We start from the raw sequence: 14,921 nt of genomic DNA on the forward strand, positions 1-14,921 counted from the left end.
ATCTATGAGACACTGCAGCTGTTTCTCTTGAAGTCACACAGAACTCTGCCAGAAACGCCCTTTAAACTCTCAGGCACAGCTGGAGATTTTTATGTGGGCTGTTTTTTATGTTAAAGAAACATACACATGACTACCTTATCAAAGTTTAACAATTTTAAAGAATTTGTTTACAATATAAAACATTTGTTTTCCCTTGGATCTCAAATAGGTATATGCTGCTGGATTCTAGCACTCCTACTTGTGAAACAGCTTTAAAAATGTGGAAATTAAGGCTGTACATAAGGAAACCCCCATGGGTTCACCAAGTTGAGAAGAATTCCAGTAGATGCACATAGTCTCTAACCATTTTAAATTCAGGGTAGCCTTACCTTGCAGGGCTGAAATAACAGTCAGTACATGAAGATCATCTGAATTTCCTTGCCCTAATCTGCCGTAACTTCCTTCCCCACAAGCCAACACTGTGCCATTGGCCTGGATGACAAAGGTACAGTTCTGACCACATATAACCTAGTATAAAACACAGAATAAAAAACATTATTCTTGTTTAGGTCGGACATGATCAAGATACAAAGTGTGCATGCATGAAATTATCTAAGAATAAATAAAACATTCCCTCCCCATTACCCTTATTGTTAATCTCTAACTTCAGACATTTTAGATGATCTTGATAGCTCTACCAGTTCTTTTCTCCTTTGCACCAAAGCAGGAAATACGCCTCCCTGTGGCTTCCCTATAACCTTTGATTACTATAGTTCTGATAACATATGAGACTCATCTGACTGAGATAATTCATGAAATTTCAGTCAACTGTGCACAGCTAAACAACACAGACAAGGGAAGAAAGGAAAGGTGATAGGAAACTATTAAAGCCTGGTGTAGAAAGAGGCAGAAACTGGAGGGGGCTAAAACAGGGAAGAGCAGTGAACTCTGGGACAGCTTCGGTAGAAGAGAACTGAAGTGAAATGAGTTTGGGAATACAGTACCATGGCTATTAGATGGAGAGAGGAGCATCAACAAAGGCTGGCTAAAGGTCCTAGGTAGTTCATGGTTCCCAAAGAGAACAGTGATTATGATTAGCTTGGCTTCCATAAATATGCACTGTATTGGCCTAATATATTGTGGTATTAATTCACTATACTTGGAAGCAAGAAAAATTTAGAAACTTCTTAAGAAAACATCTTGAATACAATAAAACTTCAGTAAGCTTCCATTTGGAGGTCACATATAAATGAGGTTCTTTACTGATTCACCACAATAGACTGAAACTGACAAGCTTAAACCCAAAATAAGTTACTAACAGCAATTGGAATTCCCACATTTCTTCTCGATTCTTCACTCTGCTAGTTACCTGTTGGGCCTGTGAGAATGAAGGAGCTGTGGCTGGTACCATTACATTTCTTCCAGCTTCAGCCAGCTGTCCATGCCTGCCAGCACCCCATAAGTAGACATCACATTTACCTCCCAGGTGCCAGTCCTAGAAAACCCACAGGCACCTAAAGTTAGGATCATCCAGTTGCTCAAACAAATACATACTGAGCACAAGCATGTGACAACCACTATAGGAAACAGAAGGACACAGAAACACATGCATTTACAATCAAAAGACTGACTGAAACCCACCACATAGTAATCTTATCTCTACTGACCTCAGGCCTGGAAGTTGCCCAAGACATAATTTGTTCATCCATGCCATTGATCCACTTGCTGTTATCCTGCAAGACAGAGCACACATCACAACCAATGATGCCTTCCCAGGACCTAAGCTGCTCCTGACTAGTGAAAAGGCTCCCTTTCTAAAAATCATAGTGATATTAGGACAAGTCAAGAATAGTTGTTCTTATTGCTCAGGTCAACTGCCTTCAAACTCTTGATCTCAAAATTCTCTTGCTTCTTCCTCCTAAGAAGTTGGAACTTCAGACATATGCCACCCCATCCAGCAAGTCCAAAGTCATAGTAATTTCAAACTTGCTTTTTGCATTCTAGTATTTACTTTTATTATACATGCTTCTACTCTCACTGTAGCCTTGGTTCAAGACTAACCATTTGGGGCTACAGAGATGGCTCAGCAGTTAAGAGCATTGGTTGCTCTTCCAGAGGACTTGGGTTCAATTCCCAGCACCCACATGGCCACTCACGACTGTCTATAACTCCAGTTCCAGGGAACCTGATACCCATGGTAAAACACCAATACATATAAAATAAAATAAATAAAAAAGATCTATTTTTTTTAAAAAGCTAATCATTCATGTTTACTGAGCACCTAGAGGTGCAAAGCCATGTACAAAGCCTACTGCCTCCCTAGATTCTTTGTCTAGTTTAGTGGGTAAGTCGATGACACTGATTACTAGTATGTTTAAAGTGCACAGTAAATCAGAATCTCCATGTGGATAAATCTCACAAAGTGACCAGAAGGAAACAAAAATATGCATGATTAAGACACTTGATAAGCACCTACACATGAAAAGTATGGAACTATGTATGGAGTCAGCAGACTCAGAAGGGCTGTCACCAGAAACCTGAATAGCCCTTCAATAGAAAAGTATATTCCGATTCACATAAGGGCATGTCACTAGCTAGTCAGGTCAGCAAAGAAACCAAGGCATACCAAGCAGTCATGGTGCAATTGCTACTTCAAGTGACAGCAGCTCAGGATTCACTCACCATGAGGAGTACTAGTTCATCCTCAGGAACAGGCTCTAGATCTGGGACAGTAAATGACTCTGGAAACTGTGCTCCATTGGTCAGGGCTTCTGCAGCCTTAATGGTGGTCGAGAAGCATTCTAACCAGGCCCACTCATTCGGATTCCAGGACACAGGGTCAGGGAGGCAGTTCTGATGGTGCGGTGGCACTGGAGGGCTACACAACAGCTGATCCAGATGAAGCCCCACAGCAAGGGAAGCCAGGCATTGCATGTAGGGGCTGTGAACAAGCTGGTCACCACAAACCACATGAGGCTAAGAAAAACAAAAACAAAAGAATGACATGTTAAGGAACCTGTATCAGATATTCTGGATAAACATATGTTATAAAAGGTTTTAGGGCTAGTAAAGGGGATTCTATATATTCTTCACTCCATTTTTCTCTAACATATATAAAATAACGTATATAACCATACTACATTTGTCAAAACTAAGAAACTCATGCTGATACAATATTAGCCAAATCAGAGCTTTATTTGGTTTTGCCACTCATATCTCTTTTTGTTTCAGAATCCAATATGGGCTCATATTGGACTGCTCTGTGTGTGTGTGTGTGTGTGTGTGTGTGTGTGTGTGTGTGACTGTATTTTTTTCCAATTATAATAAACAAGGTAGATAACAACTAACCCACGAAGACCTGACTCCTCACACATTTCTTCCTTTACCAAGAAAACTTTGGTAGTCATCAAAGACAAAGTCTCTTTTATGGCAGTCTTTAATCACAGCAGAGCAAATCTATCACAGAGACCATGAAAATTAAATTCAGGTAAATTCTTCAGTGAAATTAATTGGGTATGGAGTGAATAAATCATCTGAAAAAGAATGTGTCAACACCACACCTATTTGGGGGTTATAGTTTCATTATACTCATGTGAAAATAAAGAAAGAACGGGCTTAAGATGACTGAACAACTGCTTAGGTACAAGTGACTTCATTTCTGTCCCAACAGCTGCACTTACTTCCCTCAAATATCATGTCCCTGTGGGATAGGAGAGTGGGGTGGAATACAAATTCCAAAATACCAAGTATTATGGGAGTTATGGTCATAAGTTACCTTTTCATAGGCATATTGTTCTTGAAGCATCATGGGCAGTCGCTCCAAAAATGCTCTCATGCAGGGAGCCATATTTAATCCCAGAACACCCTGTTGTTTCAGGGCTGTCCTACAGGTTGCTAAAACGTGATTGGCAGAAGCCCATTCTGCTGTACAATTTACAACCAAAACATCCTGGTGGAAAAGTAAATAATGCCATATGATTAATTTGTTTAATTAAAGATTAAAAAACCATGCCATCACCATTCAACCTGAGAAATTCTCTCCAGTAAATGGATTAATTTTCCTTCTCATATACAAAAAAAAATGTCTAGAGAACTTTAAAACATCCTAATTTGTTTAAGTAAAACAAGCAAATAAAACCAAAGAAAAAAATGTGATCCACCTTAACAAACTCTCTTTAAAAACAGTATCAATTATCTGCTAGTTCACAGGCCTTGTAAGACTAGGTATTCAGTACATTTCACAAGTCTGACATGACTATAGGGACATTAGCAGAAATAAATAGTTGTTTCCTCAGGAACACAACGTAAAAGCCCCAGATACCCCCTATTCTATGCAGTAAGCTCAATGGCCGTTTGTACTGCTTAGGGTGCTATACATTATAGTGCTCATCTTTAAAATATCCTAGCATTGGTTAGTTTTTATTTTTATTTTTAGTAAAAGCACTCACATAGGATTATAGCTTCTTTTTTGTTTTGTTTTGTTTTTTCAAGATAAGAGTTTCTCTGTATAGCAGCTCTGGCTTCTTCTTTTTTAAAAGATTTATTTATTATGTATACAATGTTCTGTCTGCATGTATGTCTGCACCCAAGAAGAGGGCACCAGATCTCATCACAGATGGTTATGAGCCACCATGTGGTTGGTGGGAATTGAACTAAGGACCTCTGGAAGAACAGTCAGTGCTCTTAACTGCTTATCCATCTTTCCAGCCCCAGCTCTGGCTTCTTTTAACACCATTTACGCATATATAAACACACTGCACACTGACTTTGATCTTTGAGCATATGAAGACAGCTATAGGGTAATCAGAAGTCTCACAGCAGGTTGGTTAGCACTTTTACTAGAATCTTAAAATTTAAAGCCATGATATATTTTAGATACTTAAATGTTTTTGAGATTTTTTTTCCCCATGGAATATTCTTTTGAGTTAGCTTAGTGCTATGAGAATTCATGTGAGAATTGTGAGAAATGTGGGAATCGACTTGTGTCTTCCAATGGGATAAATTAAAAAAAAATCAAATCAAGTACTTTCAGCAAAGCCCAGGTACAGAAGAAAGAGGCTAGGATGAGAAATGAGCATCCCCAGGTTCTAACTCCCTTCTACCATTAAATAGGCACATTATCGTGGGCAAGTAATAATCTTTCAGATAGCAGTTGTTCCTCTGTAAAGTGAGGGGCTTGGGCTGTAATTTCTAAAACGTCTCTAGATTCATACTCAATGGTTTGCTGTGACTGTAATGTTACCTTTGATCTATTTGAGCAAGCAGCTACCCCAACTTCTGGAATCCATACTGTGGTCTGAATAGCTCCAGAGCCTATCACAACAGTTTGCAAGACAGAGCCATCCTAAAATGAGACATATTTATCAGTACTCGTTTCCTGACTTTAGGCACTGTTGACACAACATCTGTTACTTTGCATTCACAAAATATACATTAAAAATAATTATAACTGAGCTGAATTCAACAACATTGACTTTATAAACTACATTTTATTTTATACCTTCTTTTCACTTTAAAGATACTTATCAGTAAGAAAAGCCAAAGGATAAGAGACTGGTTTTATAGATGATTATCTTATAGACAGAATCATCTCCATAGGAGCTTTTCCATTACCCAAGACACTGTTACATAAAATATTCTTAATATTAGTTAATTTTTATTATTATGATACAAACTAATGTAAAAAGGTTTCTTAATGTTAAAAAACAAAACAAAACTGTGTTCTTACCCTTAAAGACCAAATGTTCATAAGTCCTCCAAGTCCACCAGACACCAAGGCCAACCCATCAGAACTGAAGGCCACAGTCCGAACAGGAGTGATGTGTCCCCGCAGCTGATAAACACACTTGGCTCCTGCCCATTTCTTACAGCCATCCTATAAATTATTATTTTGAATATGTATTAGTTTAAAAATAATTTACAGGTTCAAGATTCATGGCTCACTCTTAGAAATTTTACATTTCAGTAGTATGAAACAGGGGGTTGAGGTAGAGACACTTTCTACCATAAAGTTATTTAACTTGATGAACAACAATAAAGCAGCAACCGGGTTCTGTTTCTATACTTTTTAAAACTAATTTTCTGGGTTTGTTTTTTTTTGCTGTTGTTGTTTTATTTTGTTTTTGAGATAGTGTTTCTCTGTGTATCCCTGGCTATCTTGAAACACACTCTGTAGACCAGGTTGGCCTTAAACTCTGAGATCCACCTGCCTCTGCTGGGATTAAAGGTATGAGCTACCACCTCCTGGCTAATTTTCTGTTGTTTAAACAAGCAGAAATTATTACAGTTCAAAGTTCCACGATTTGTAAGACAGAAAAATTCTGACTTTTGTTTGTGACCAATAGTTTGATTTGATGTAATTTTTATTTTCTCACCTAACACTGGTGATCTGCATATGATCATTCTATAAACAGGGTTCCCTGTTGTCAGCTGATGGATCTGTCTGTAACACTGTGTCTTCTGAGGCACTTCCCTCCTATCATTTAGCTGGTTACTCCTTCCCTTCTTCCTGCACTTTGCTTCCTCTCTATTCTAGTTAAGACAGAGACTAGTACTGGATGCACCCATTTACCCAAAAGGAACTTCTTCAAAGGGTGGTTGTATCACAAACAGAAGGGAGCTGCAAACTCAGAGATTCAGTTTAATCGGGCACTCAGTATTTTAAAGAATTGTAAAATGGCAATATTAGTATTATTATTTGGCATTTTTACTTAAAATAGTAGGTGGTTTGGCTTCTATTTTAAAAAGCAGATACTCTTAACAATAGGAACTTAATTCTACAGAGTGACAACCAGCTGTGCAGCAGCTGAGCACTTTACATCAACACTTAACAGGTCAGAGCCCACCTAGTAACCAAAAGCCAAGGCTCTGAACATGTGGCAAACAGTAAAAGGTTTCTGAATATGTCATGATCAAAAAATTAATGTGAAATAAAGCACATACAGATCCCAGGTGGCTCTGGCAGCAATTGCCTTTGCATTGTACGACCCTGCTGCAGCCTTGGTTCTGAACACACGTGTCCCTGCACTGTGCATGTCGTCACACTGTGCAACAAACACCACTGAAGATTTCCTGAAACATCTTGGTTAAAATCTGATATTGCATGCTATGAATTGTCATGATTTTTACATAGAAAGTTTTCTGTTCTTATAGAAATGTAATAGTTTAATTACAGAAAATAAAGGATTTTTTTTTGGTATTTTCTGATTACCATTCCTCTGTAAGTATCAAACTAGTATATCGTTAGGCTGTATTGCATTTGAGTATTTTATTTTAAAATTTGCTGTTTAAGACACTAACGAGTTTCATTAAAAATTTTTTTTGACTTTGATTTAGAACAGAAATTCTAACAATTTTGAAATGATTCAAAATACACACCTGCCATTTTGTACTATGTATTGATGCAAAACAGTGTTCTCAGTACTGACAATTATAAAATCAAAAATTGGTCAACTCTGAAGGACAGTGAAGATGGTCTATGTTATTCACTAATAAACATTCAGCAAAGACTTAATTCTTTAATGTGAAAATAAACAAGCACATGTATCCCATAACTATGTAAATTTGCTTTATAAATGGTAAAATCGGATATATAGCAAAGAACTGATCTAAAAAACTCTCATCATGATTTATTATCAGTGAATGTTTGCTGTGCTCATCTGCTTATCTACCCAGACCAGGGTTGTGTAAACGAATTTCTTAGGTGAAAAGAGGTTGAGAGTAGAAAAGTCTAGGAAGTCTAGCTTGAGATGAAGCATGTGTCCTTCCTGGGTTTTGTCTGTTTTTTTTTTTCTCCATACTTCCCCACTCCCAGATTCATGTGTTTATGTGACTTGTCTAGATGCCTTTGTAAGTATCTAAGCTTGCAACTCTTCTTTCAAAATTCTGGTTCTGTTGAGGTGAAGTTCTGACACTGGCATGAGACATTCTGGATGGAAACTCCCATAGTGTAAGTCCACTGTACCTGACTTAACTCACGACTAGTATATCTACAACATCCATTTTATCCATCACCAACATGATCACCACTCCATGTGCATTACACACCTCACAGTAATCAGTAATGACAGTGTCCTTCACTTAGAAAAATGACATGAACTTAAGCGAGCATACAAATTACAACAATTACTTACATTTCCCTGATGGATCATGCCCTTCAGGTATAACAGGTAATGCCTTACTGAGGAGGAGTTATTGCAAGTCACACATTACCTGGCAATTCAGTTCCTGGTCCCACCATCCTTCTGAGCTAGTCATACTGGTCTGTGTGGTATCTTGTGGAATACGCCAAACACACACTAAGCCATTCTGACAGCCACTTTAAAAAAAAAAAAGGATCACAAAAGGAGAACATATCAAATGAAAATCTGCTCTTTATTTCTTTTAGGTAATTTAAAAAACCATTTCATGCGCATTGTTGTTTTGCCTGCATGTATGTCTGTGTGAGGGTGTCAGATCCCCTGGAACTGGAGTTATGGACAGTTGTAAACTGCCATGTGGGTACTGGGGATTGAACTTGGGTCCTTTCAAAGAGCATCCAGTGCTCTTAACTACTGAGCCATCGCTCCTGTCCCCTCTCTTAGATAATTTTATGGTGTTACACATTATAAAAATAGTAACAGACACTAAATCAACATTACTGGGAAGTAATACTATTACAAGCAATAGTCTACACTATCACAAAAATCAACACAAACACAAATTTATAACATACGTGGCCATCAGTAACTGCAACTTGGATCCTTTCCCTGGAAGGCCGCACCAGGCAATGCCATTTACAGTGGATGGATGGCAGAGAGAATGCAGACAGCACCAGCATCCTGAAACAGGTCCCCAGAGTTTCACATTTTCTTCTTTGGCACATGTCATAAGAATATGACCAGTTGGGTCCCATTTCATACTAACAAGAGTCTCCTTAAAATGGTAGGGGAAAAATTAGAATACTCACAGTATTTTTCCTTTGCATGTGCACATACTGAATCATTTTATCAACTGCTAATCACTACTATGTGGAAAAGATGGAAAAGAAAAAAAAAAAACAGAAAAAATATTGCTTACTCCAAATTAGTGAAAATGCTTATGAGAGTCTAGGGCATGTTTTATGTTTATAAATCTTGATCATTGTGCTTTTCTGTTTTTCTTTTTTTTGTGTGATTTTCATTTATGCATATGAGTATTTTGGTTGCATGCATGTCTGTGCACCATATGCATGCCTGGTGCCTGTAGAGGCCAAAGAGGACATAGGAATCCATGAACTGGAGTTATAGTTGGCTGGAAGCTGCCACGTTAAATATTGGTAATTCGCTGGTAATTGAACCTGGGTCCTCAGGAAGCATAGCCAGTCCTCTAAAACCCTAAGCCATTTCTCTAGTCCTCTGTGATTTTTTAAATAACCCTCCTTCCACACTTTCCAAACTCCTGGTTTCTTGTTTTTATGTCACCTGCCTGGGTGGCCCTTTAAACATCAGGACTACCTCTGAGGAACCACCTTTGCTTTAGTGGAAGTTCCGGTATTAATGGAGATACTCTGGCAGAGGATATTTCTGGTATTCCTACTTCACTCTTTTGGTTTCATTTCTTTTGTAGATTGATTTTAAAAAATCCACAGATTCTTCCATGTGAACACATGACACAAAGACTTTGTGTAACAACAGAATACTAAATCATAAGTGACCAATGAAAAATACTGTTGAAGATACTACTACCAAACAAAACTACAATAAAAATCCAGAAAAGCAACCATTGAGAAGATGGCCTTTACCTTATGTGCATCAATGAGAACAATGCCTCCTTTCTCAGCTGGTTCTTTTGTTCCCATCAACAATTTTCCATCAAAATATCCTACTGCAAATGGTCTGTCTTCACTGAACCAAGCAATGCAAGTGACAGATACTACCGTGATTAAAAATACAAGAAAAAGATGGATTTGTCATTATCTAGACAAATAATTATACACTTTGAAAGAGATCTGTGCTACTACCATGACATCAAGAAAACTTCCACATAGCTCATAAATTAGAACCTGCAGCCTAGAGCCCACACAACCCACTTTGAAGAACATCATTTATGATTGACCTCACTATTAACGTTTCATTCTTTTTAAGGAGGTTTTGTTAAAAAAAAAAAAAAAGACAGTAACAATTTGGTTTGTATTGAGGCACTGTACCAGGTTCTTCTTTTGGGAAAAAAAATCTACTATAAAACAGAACTAAGGCCGGGTGCTAGTGGCACAAACATTTTAATCCCAGCACTTGGGAGGCAGAGGCAGGCAGATCTCTGTAAGTTTGAAGCCAGTCTGGTGGTCTACAAAGGCTAATTCCAGGACAGGCTCCAAAGCTACAGTGAGACCCTGTCTCAAACCCCCACTCGAAAGAGAGAGACAGACAGACAAAGAGAGAAAGAAAGACAGAAAGACAGAAAGACAGAAAGAAAGAAAGAAAGAAAGAAAGAAAGAGAGAGAAAAAGAAAGGAGAGAAAGAGAAAGGAAGGAAGAAAGAAAGAAACAGAGAGAAAGAAAGAGAAAGAAAGAAAAAGAGGGAGAAAGAGAGAGACAAAGAGAAAGAAAGAGAGAGAAAGAAAGAGAGAAAGAGAAAGAAAGAAAGAGAGAGAGAGAGAGAGGGGGAAAGAGAAAGAGAGAAAGAGAGAAGAGTGTGATGGAGGTGGGTCTTGTATCTATTTGTTGCTTTCATTGGTTAATTAATAAAGAAACTGCTTAGCCCTCAGATAGGGTAGAATTTAGATAGGCGGAGTAAACAGAACAGAATGCTAGGAGAAAGAAGCCGAGTCAGGCAGTCGCCATGATTCTCCCACCCAACACAAACACAGGTTAAGATCTTCCCTGATAAGCCACCTCGTGGGCTACACAGATTATTAGAAATGGGTTAGATCAATATGTAAGAGCTAGCCAATTAGAGGCTGGAACTAATGGGCCAGGCAGTGTTTAAAAGAATACAGTTTCCGTGTAATTATTTCGGGGCATAAGCTAGCCACGCGGGTGGCTGGGTGCCAGGGACACAGCCCTGCTGCTCCATATCACAACAAGAGTGAAAGAAAGAAAAAGAAAGAATGAGAGAAAGAGAAAAAGAGAGAAAGGGAAAGAGAAAGAAAGAGAGAAAGAAAAAGGAGAGAAAAAGAGAGAGAGAGAAAAAAAAATAAAGAGAGAGAGAGAAAAAAAAAAACAAAACAGGACTAACACCGCATAAGCCATAGAAAATCTGCTCGCTTCCTTCTGATGCCCTAATCAGTGTTCTCCAGCTCTTAAGACTGTCTATCCGAGCCTCTAATCACAGTGCTTTTCTGCACACTGTGAGCTGGAAAGTAGAAAATAGTACCTAGAGGGCAGGGCGGGGAGGGGCTGAGCACAAGGGGAAGATTTTCCTACTAAGCCTTTCAAAACTTTCTAGCTTTTGAACCCTATAAAGTTGTTATCAAAATTTTAAAAGTGTATTTAAAAAAAAAACAAAACCTAAACATAATAAACAAATAGAATGCTTATCTCTCCTGTCAAACAGAATACCATCAAATTGGCACTGTGACCTCTGAATTACTTGATTCCAGTCAAATAACTAACAACAACTGCTAATAATACATGCACTTACTCAAAGTACTCAGTAAGGAAAAACACAGGCAGAATTTGTTTCATCTGCTGAGTCAAGGAACCTTCCTCCTCCATTTTCCCCTATTTCCTTAATTTTACTCAGTTGTTAATTATTTGTTTTTACCAATAATTTTTCTCCCCTCTTTGATATCTCTAACTTGTAAGTTACATTTGGAGTCTGTTAAAAATGTTAAGTCATTCACACAAAGAATGAATGACTAATATGGTATAAAAAAGTGAAGTTTCCCTTTATCAGAGAGATAGATACAGTAAGGAGTGGGAGAGAAACAGATTCACTCAGCATTTAAACTCAACCAAAACCCTTTTCATCTATTTGTCTACTTTCTTGACTAGTGTAAGATCTTACCATCCTTTCGATAGCAGTGCTCCAGTTCTCGGCGATGCATAGTGGACACATCAACAACTTCAATCAGTCCTAGAGACCCATCCATCCGACCAACCAGCAGTAACTCTGGAGACTCTCCTGACCAGGCTGTAGCTGGACCTTCTTCTGGCCAAGCCAGGGCAGATACCCAGTGAGGTTGAATATCTACTAATCCTTTTCCTCCTACAGGGGGAGAAATGTTAACTCACACTCATTTAACTCTTAAAAAAAAAAGAACAAGTACAAGATGTGGTGGCACACATCTTTCTTTTGTTTTGCTTTGTTTTTCAGGCCAGGGTTTTTGTGTAGCTTTGGCTATCCTGGAACTCTCTCTGTAGAACAGGCCTTGAACTCACAGAGAGTTCTATTTCCACATCTATATATCTGTATGTATGGCATGTGTAGACTGGGGGGCCTTGAACCCACAAAGATCCACCTGCCTCTGACTCCCAAGTATTGGTATTGATATTAAAGGTGTGTGGTGGCACACATCTTTAATCCCACCAATCAAGCGGCAGAGGCAGGTGGATTTCCATACCATGGAATATGTGAACACTCACATAAACAAATAAATATAAAAATGCCTAGTCAAAAATTTTATCTCTCGGGCTGGAGAGATGGCTCAGAGGTTAAGAGCACTGGCTGCTCTTCCAGAGGTCCTGAGTTCAATTCCCAGCAACCACGTGGTGGCTCACAACCATCTGTACTGAGATCTGGCGCCCTCTTCTGGCGTGCGGGCATACATTGAGGCAGAATGTTGTATACATAATAAATAAATAAATAAATCTTTAAAAAAAATTTTATCTCTGCCAAGCATAGTGAATACGCCTTTAATTCCAGCATTTGAGAGGCAGAGCCAGGAAGAGTTTGAAGCCAACCTGGTCTACAAAGGGGGTTTCAGGACAACCAAGGCTTTTACACAGAGAAACCCTGTATCAAAAAACAAAACAAAACAAAAAAATTATCATGGAAAGAAACATAAATGAGAGAGCTACTTCAAGTGACTCAAAATTACATAGCTTAAGCCCTAGCAACTATCACCTCTCCTCAAGGCCTATTTATTGCTGCATTAAAAGCAGCTTTGGTTTACCATAGTAGGTATCTGAAACTTTTAGAAGGTGCATCTTGTGCAGGATTTTCATAGCTGTTGAACAGTTCACGGACTTCCAGGGAAAGCCAAGCCAAGGCACTGCTTGGCCTACACGACTAAGTGAGAGGAAGGCTGAGTGGTATCCAGGGCAGCGTCCTCAGAAAGCACTCTTACCGTTAACTTGCCAGATGTTCACCATCTTCTCCAAAGCCCCAGCAAGGTATTTGCCACTGATACTCCAGGAAACAGGTGAGAAGCTTGGGTCGCTGGGTGATCCAAGGCTTTCCTCAGCATCCCCCTCCCTAAAATGCAATAGATGAGTGTGTAATTTACTGTGGGATGTTTTGTACACCATAAAGATTTGTCACTTATATTGGTTTAGTAAAATGTTGAGTGGCCAGCAGTCAGGCAGGAAGCATAATTGGGGTAAGCAGACAAGGAGAATTCTGGGAAGAGGAAGAGAGAGGGTCAGTCACTACCCAGAAACAGAGGAAGAAAGATGATGATGCTGCACTGAGAAAAGGTACCAAGCCATGTGGCTAAACATAGACAAGAATTATGGTTAGTTAATAATAAGTCTGAGCTAATAAGCCAAACAGAGTTGTAATTAATACAGTTTCTATGTGATGATTATTTGGGTCTGGGCAGTCAGGAAACAAAAGTGCAGTCTCCGCTTACATAATTCCCACCCGCATTTCTAAATTTAGTGAGCTGGATTTTAAACCTTAAAGCAAAGGGTGCACCCAGGCCAGTTATCACAGGATATTCTTTATCAGCAGTATTTGTCATCACAGAGAAGATATCAATTATGAAAGAATGATACTTCAACTACTCACAATTAAGACAGAATTTGTCAGCAAAGATATTCTGAATTGTTATTGGTTGTAGACAGGTACTATTCAGAATACACTTATTTCTGTATGCCAAATGTATTCATAAGGTCTCAGGAAAAGAATACCCAGGGAGAGAAAGAAACTTCACTAAATTCACGGTTGGTTGTGATGACAATTCATACAACCATTGTGAAAATTAGTTTGGAGAGCTCTCAAAAAAAATGAAAACAGAATACTGTATGTATGTCCCAACTACTTCACTCCTGGATTCATACACTGAGAATTCCATATGGTACCATTGGGATATATGTACTCACATATTTATTGCTGTGGCTTTTGTTTGTTTGTTTTCACTGTAACGTAATTGGTATCAACCTAGTTGTCTATCAACAGGTGAATGGATAATGAAAATTTAATGTCTATAAAAATGGAATCATATTCAGTTCTAAATAAAACCTTATCACAAAATTTGTAGGAAAGTGAATGTATAATATTAAGTGAGATTATGTAATCTCAGAAAGAAAAAAAACCCACATGATTTCCTTCATATGTGGAATTAAGCCAATATATGCAAACAAATGTACATGTGTGCATAGTATAATCTACAGGAAAGAGAACAAAAAGGCTAAATATTAGGAGATGAGGAAGAAATACATGTAGGTAATGAACATGAGTTTTAAAGAAGTATATAAAGCCAATTATGTTTTAGTTCTAACTCTGTTGTGGAGTTTCCATTTTTTTGTGGTAGATATACACATAAAAATATATTTAATAGTGCCAGCTGTCCTGACTACACAGAAGTTCAATGAGATACATAGACGTTGGGCTTGGTTAATTTCAATGTGTGGTTTTTTTTTTTGTTTGTTTTCTTTTCTTTTTTGTTTTTCGAGATAGGGTTTCTCTGTAATTTTGGAGGCTGTCCTGGAACTCGCTCTTGTATACCAGGTTGGGCTCAAACTCACAGAGGTTTGAGCCTCCCAAGTGCTGGAATTAAAGGCATGTGCCACCATTGCCTGGCATCGATATGTGATTTTTTTA

General features: G+C 38.4%; 1 protein-coding gene across 9 annotated transcripts in view; it reads right to left on the minus strand.

Annotated features, from left to right (window-relative positions):
* Positions 1–14,921, minus strand: part of Herc1 (HECT and RLD domain containing E3 ubiquitin protein ligase family member 1) — a 166,544-nt gene that overhangs the window by 22,173 nt on the left and 129,450 nt on the right. For all 9 annotated transcript variants that reach the window (XM_026779061.1, XM_026779067.1, XM_026779062.1 and 6 more), the window contains 12 exons: positions 13,225–13,352; positions 11,943–12,143; positions 9,740–9,870; positions 8,693–8,892; positions 8,191–8,296; positions 5,708–5,854; positions 5,222–5,323; positions 3,755–3,928; positions 2,662–2,955; positions 1,647–1,712; positions 1,349–1,474; positions 369–507 (listed from right to left, as the gene is read on the minus strand). In XM_026779061.1, the coding sequence (XP_026634862.1) occupies positions 369–507; positions 1,349–1,474; positions 1,647–1,712; positions 2,662–2,955; positions 3,755–3,928; positions 5,222–5,323; positions 5,708–5,854; positions 8,191–8,296; positions 8,693–8,892; positions 9,740–9,870; positions 11,943–12,143; positions 13,225–13,352 (1,814 nt within the window). The remainder of the gene's footprint in view (positions 1–368; positions 508–1,348; positions 1,475–1,646; positions 1,713–2,661; positions 2,956–3,754; positions 3,929–5,221; positions 5,324–5,707; positions 5,855–8,190; positions 8,297–8,692; positions 8,893–9,739; positions 9,871–11,942; positions 12,144–13,224; positions 13,353–14,921) is intronic.

This window comes from Microtus ochrogaster, chromosome 5, assembly GCF_000317375.1.
Source record: "Microtus ochrogaster isolate Prairie Vole_2 chromosome 5, MicOch1.0, whole genome shotgun sequence".
Classification (NCBI taxonomy): domain Eukaryota; kingdom Metazoa; phylum Chordata; class Mammalia; order Rodentia; family Cricetidae; genus Microtus; species Microtus ochrogaster.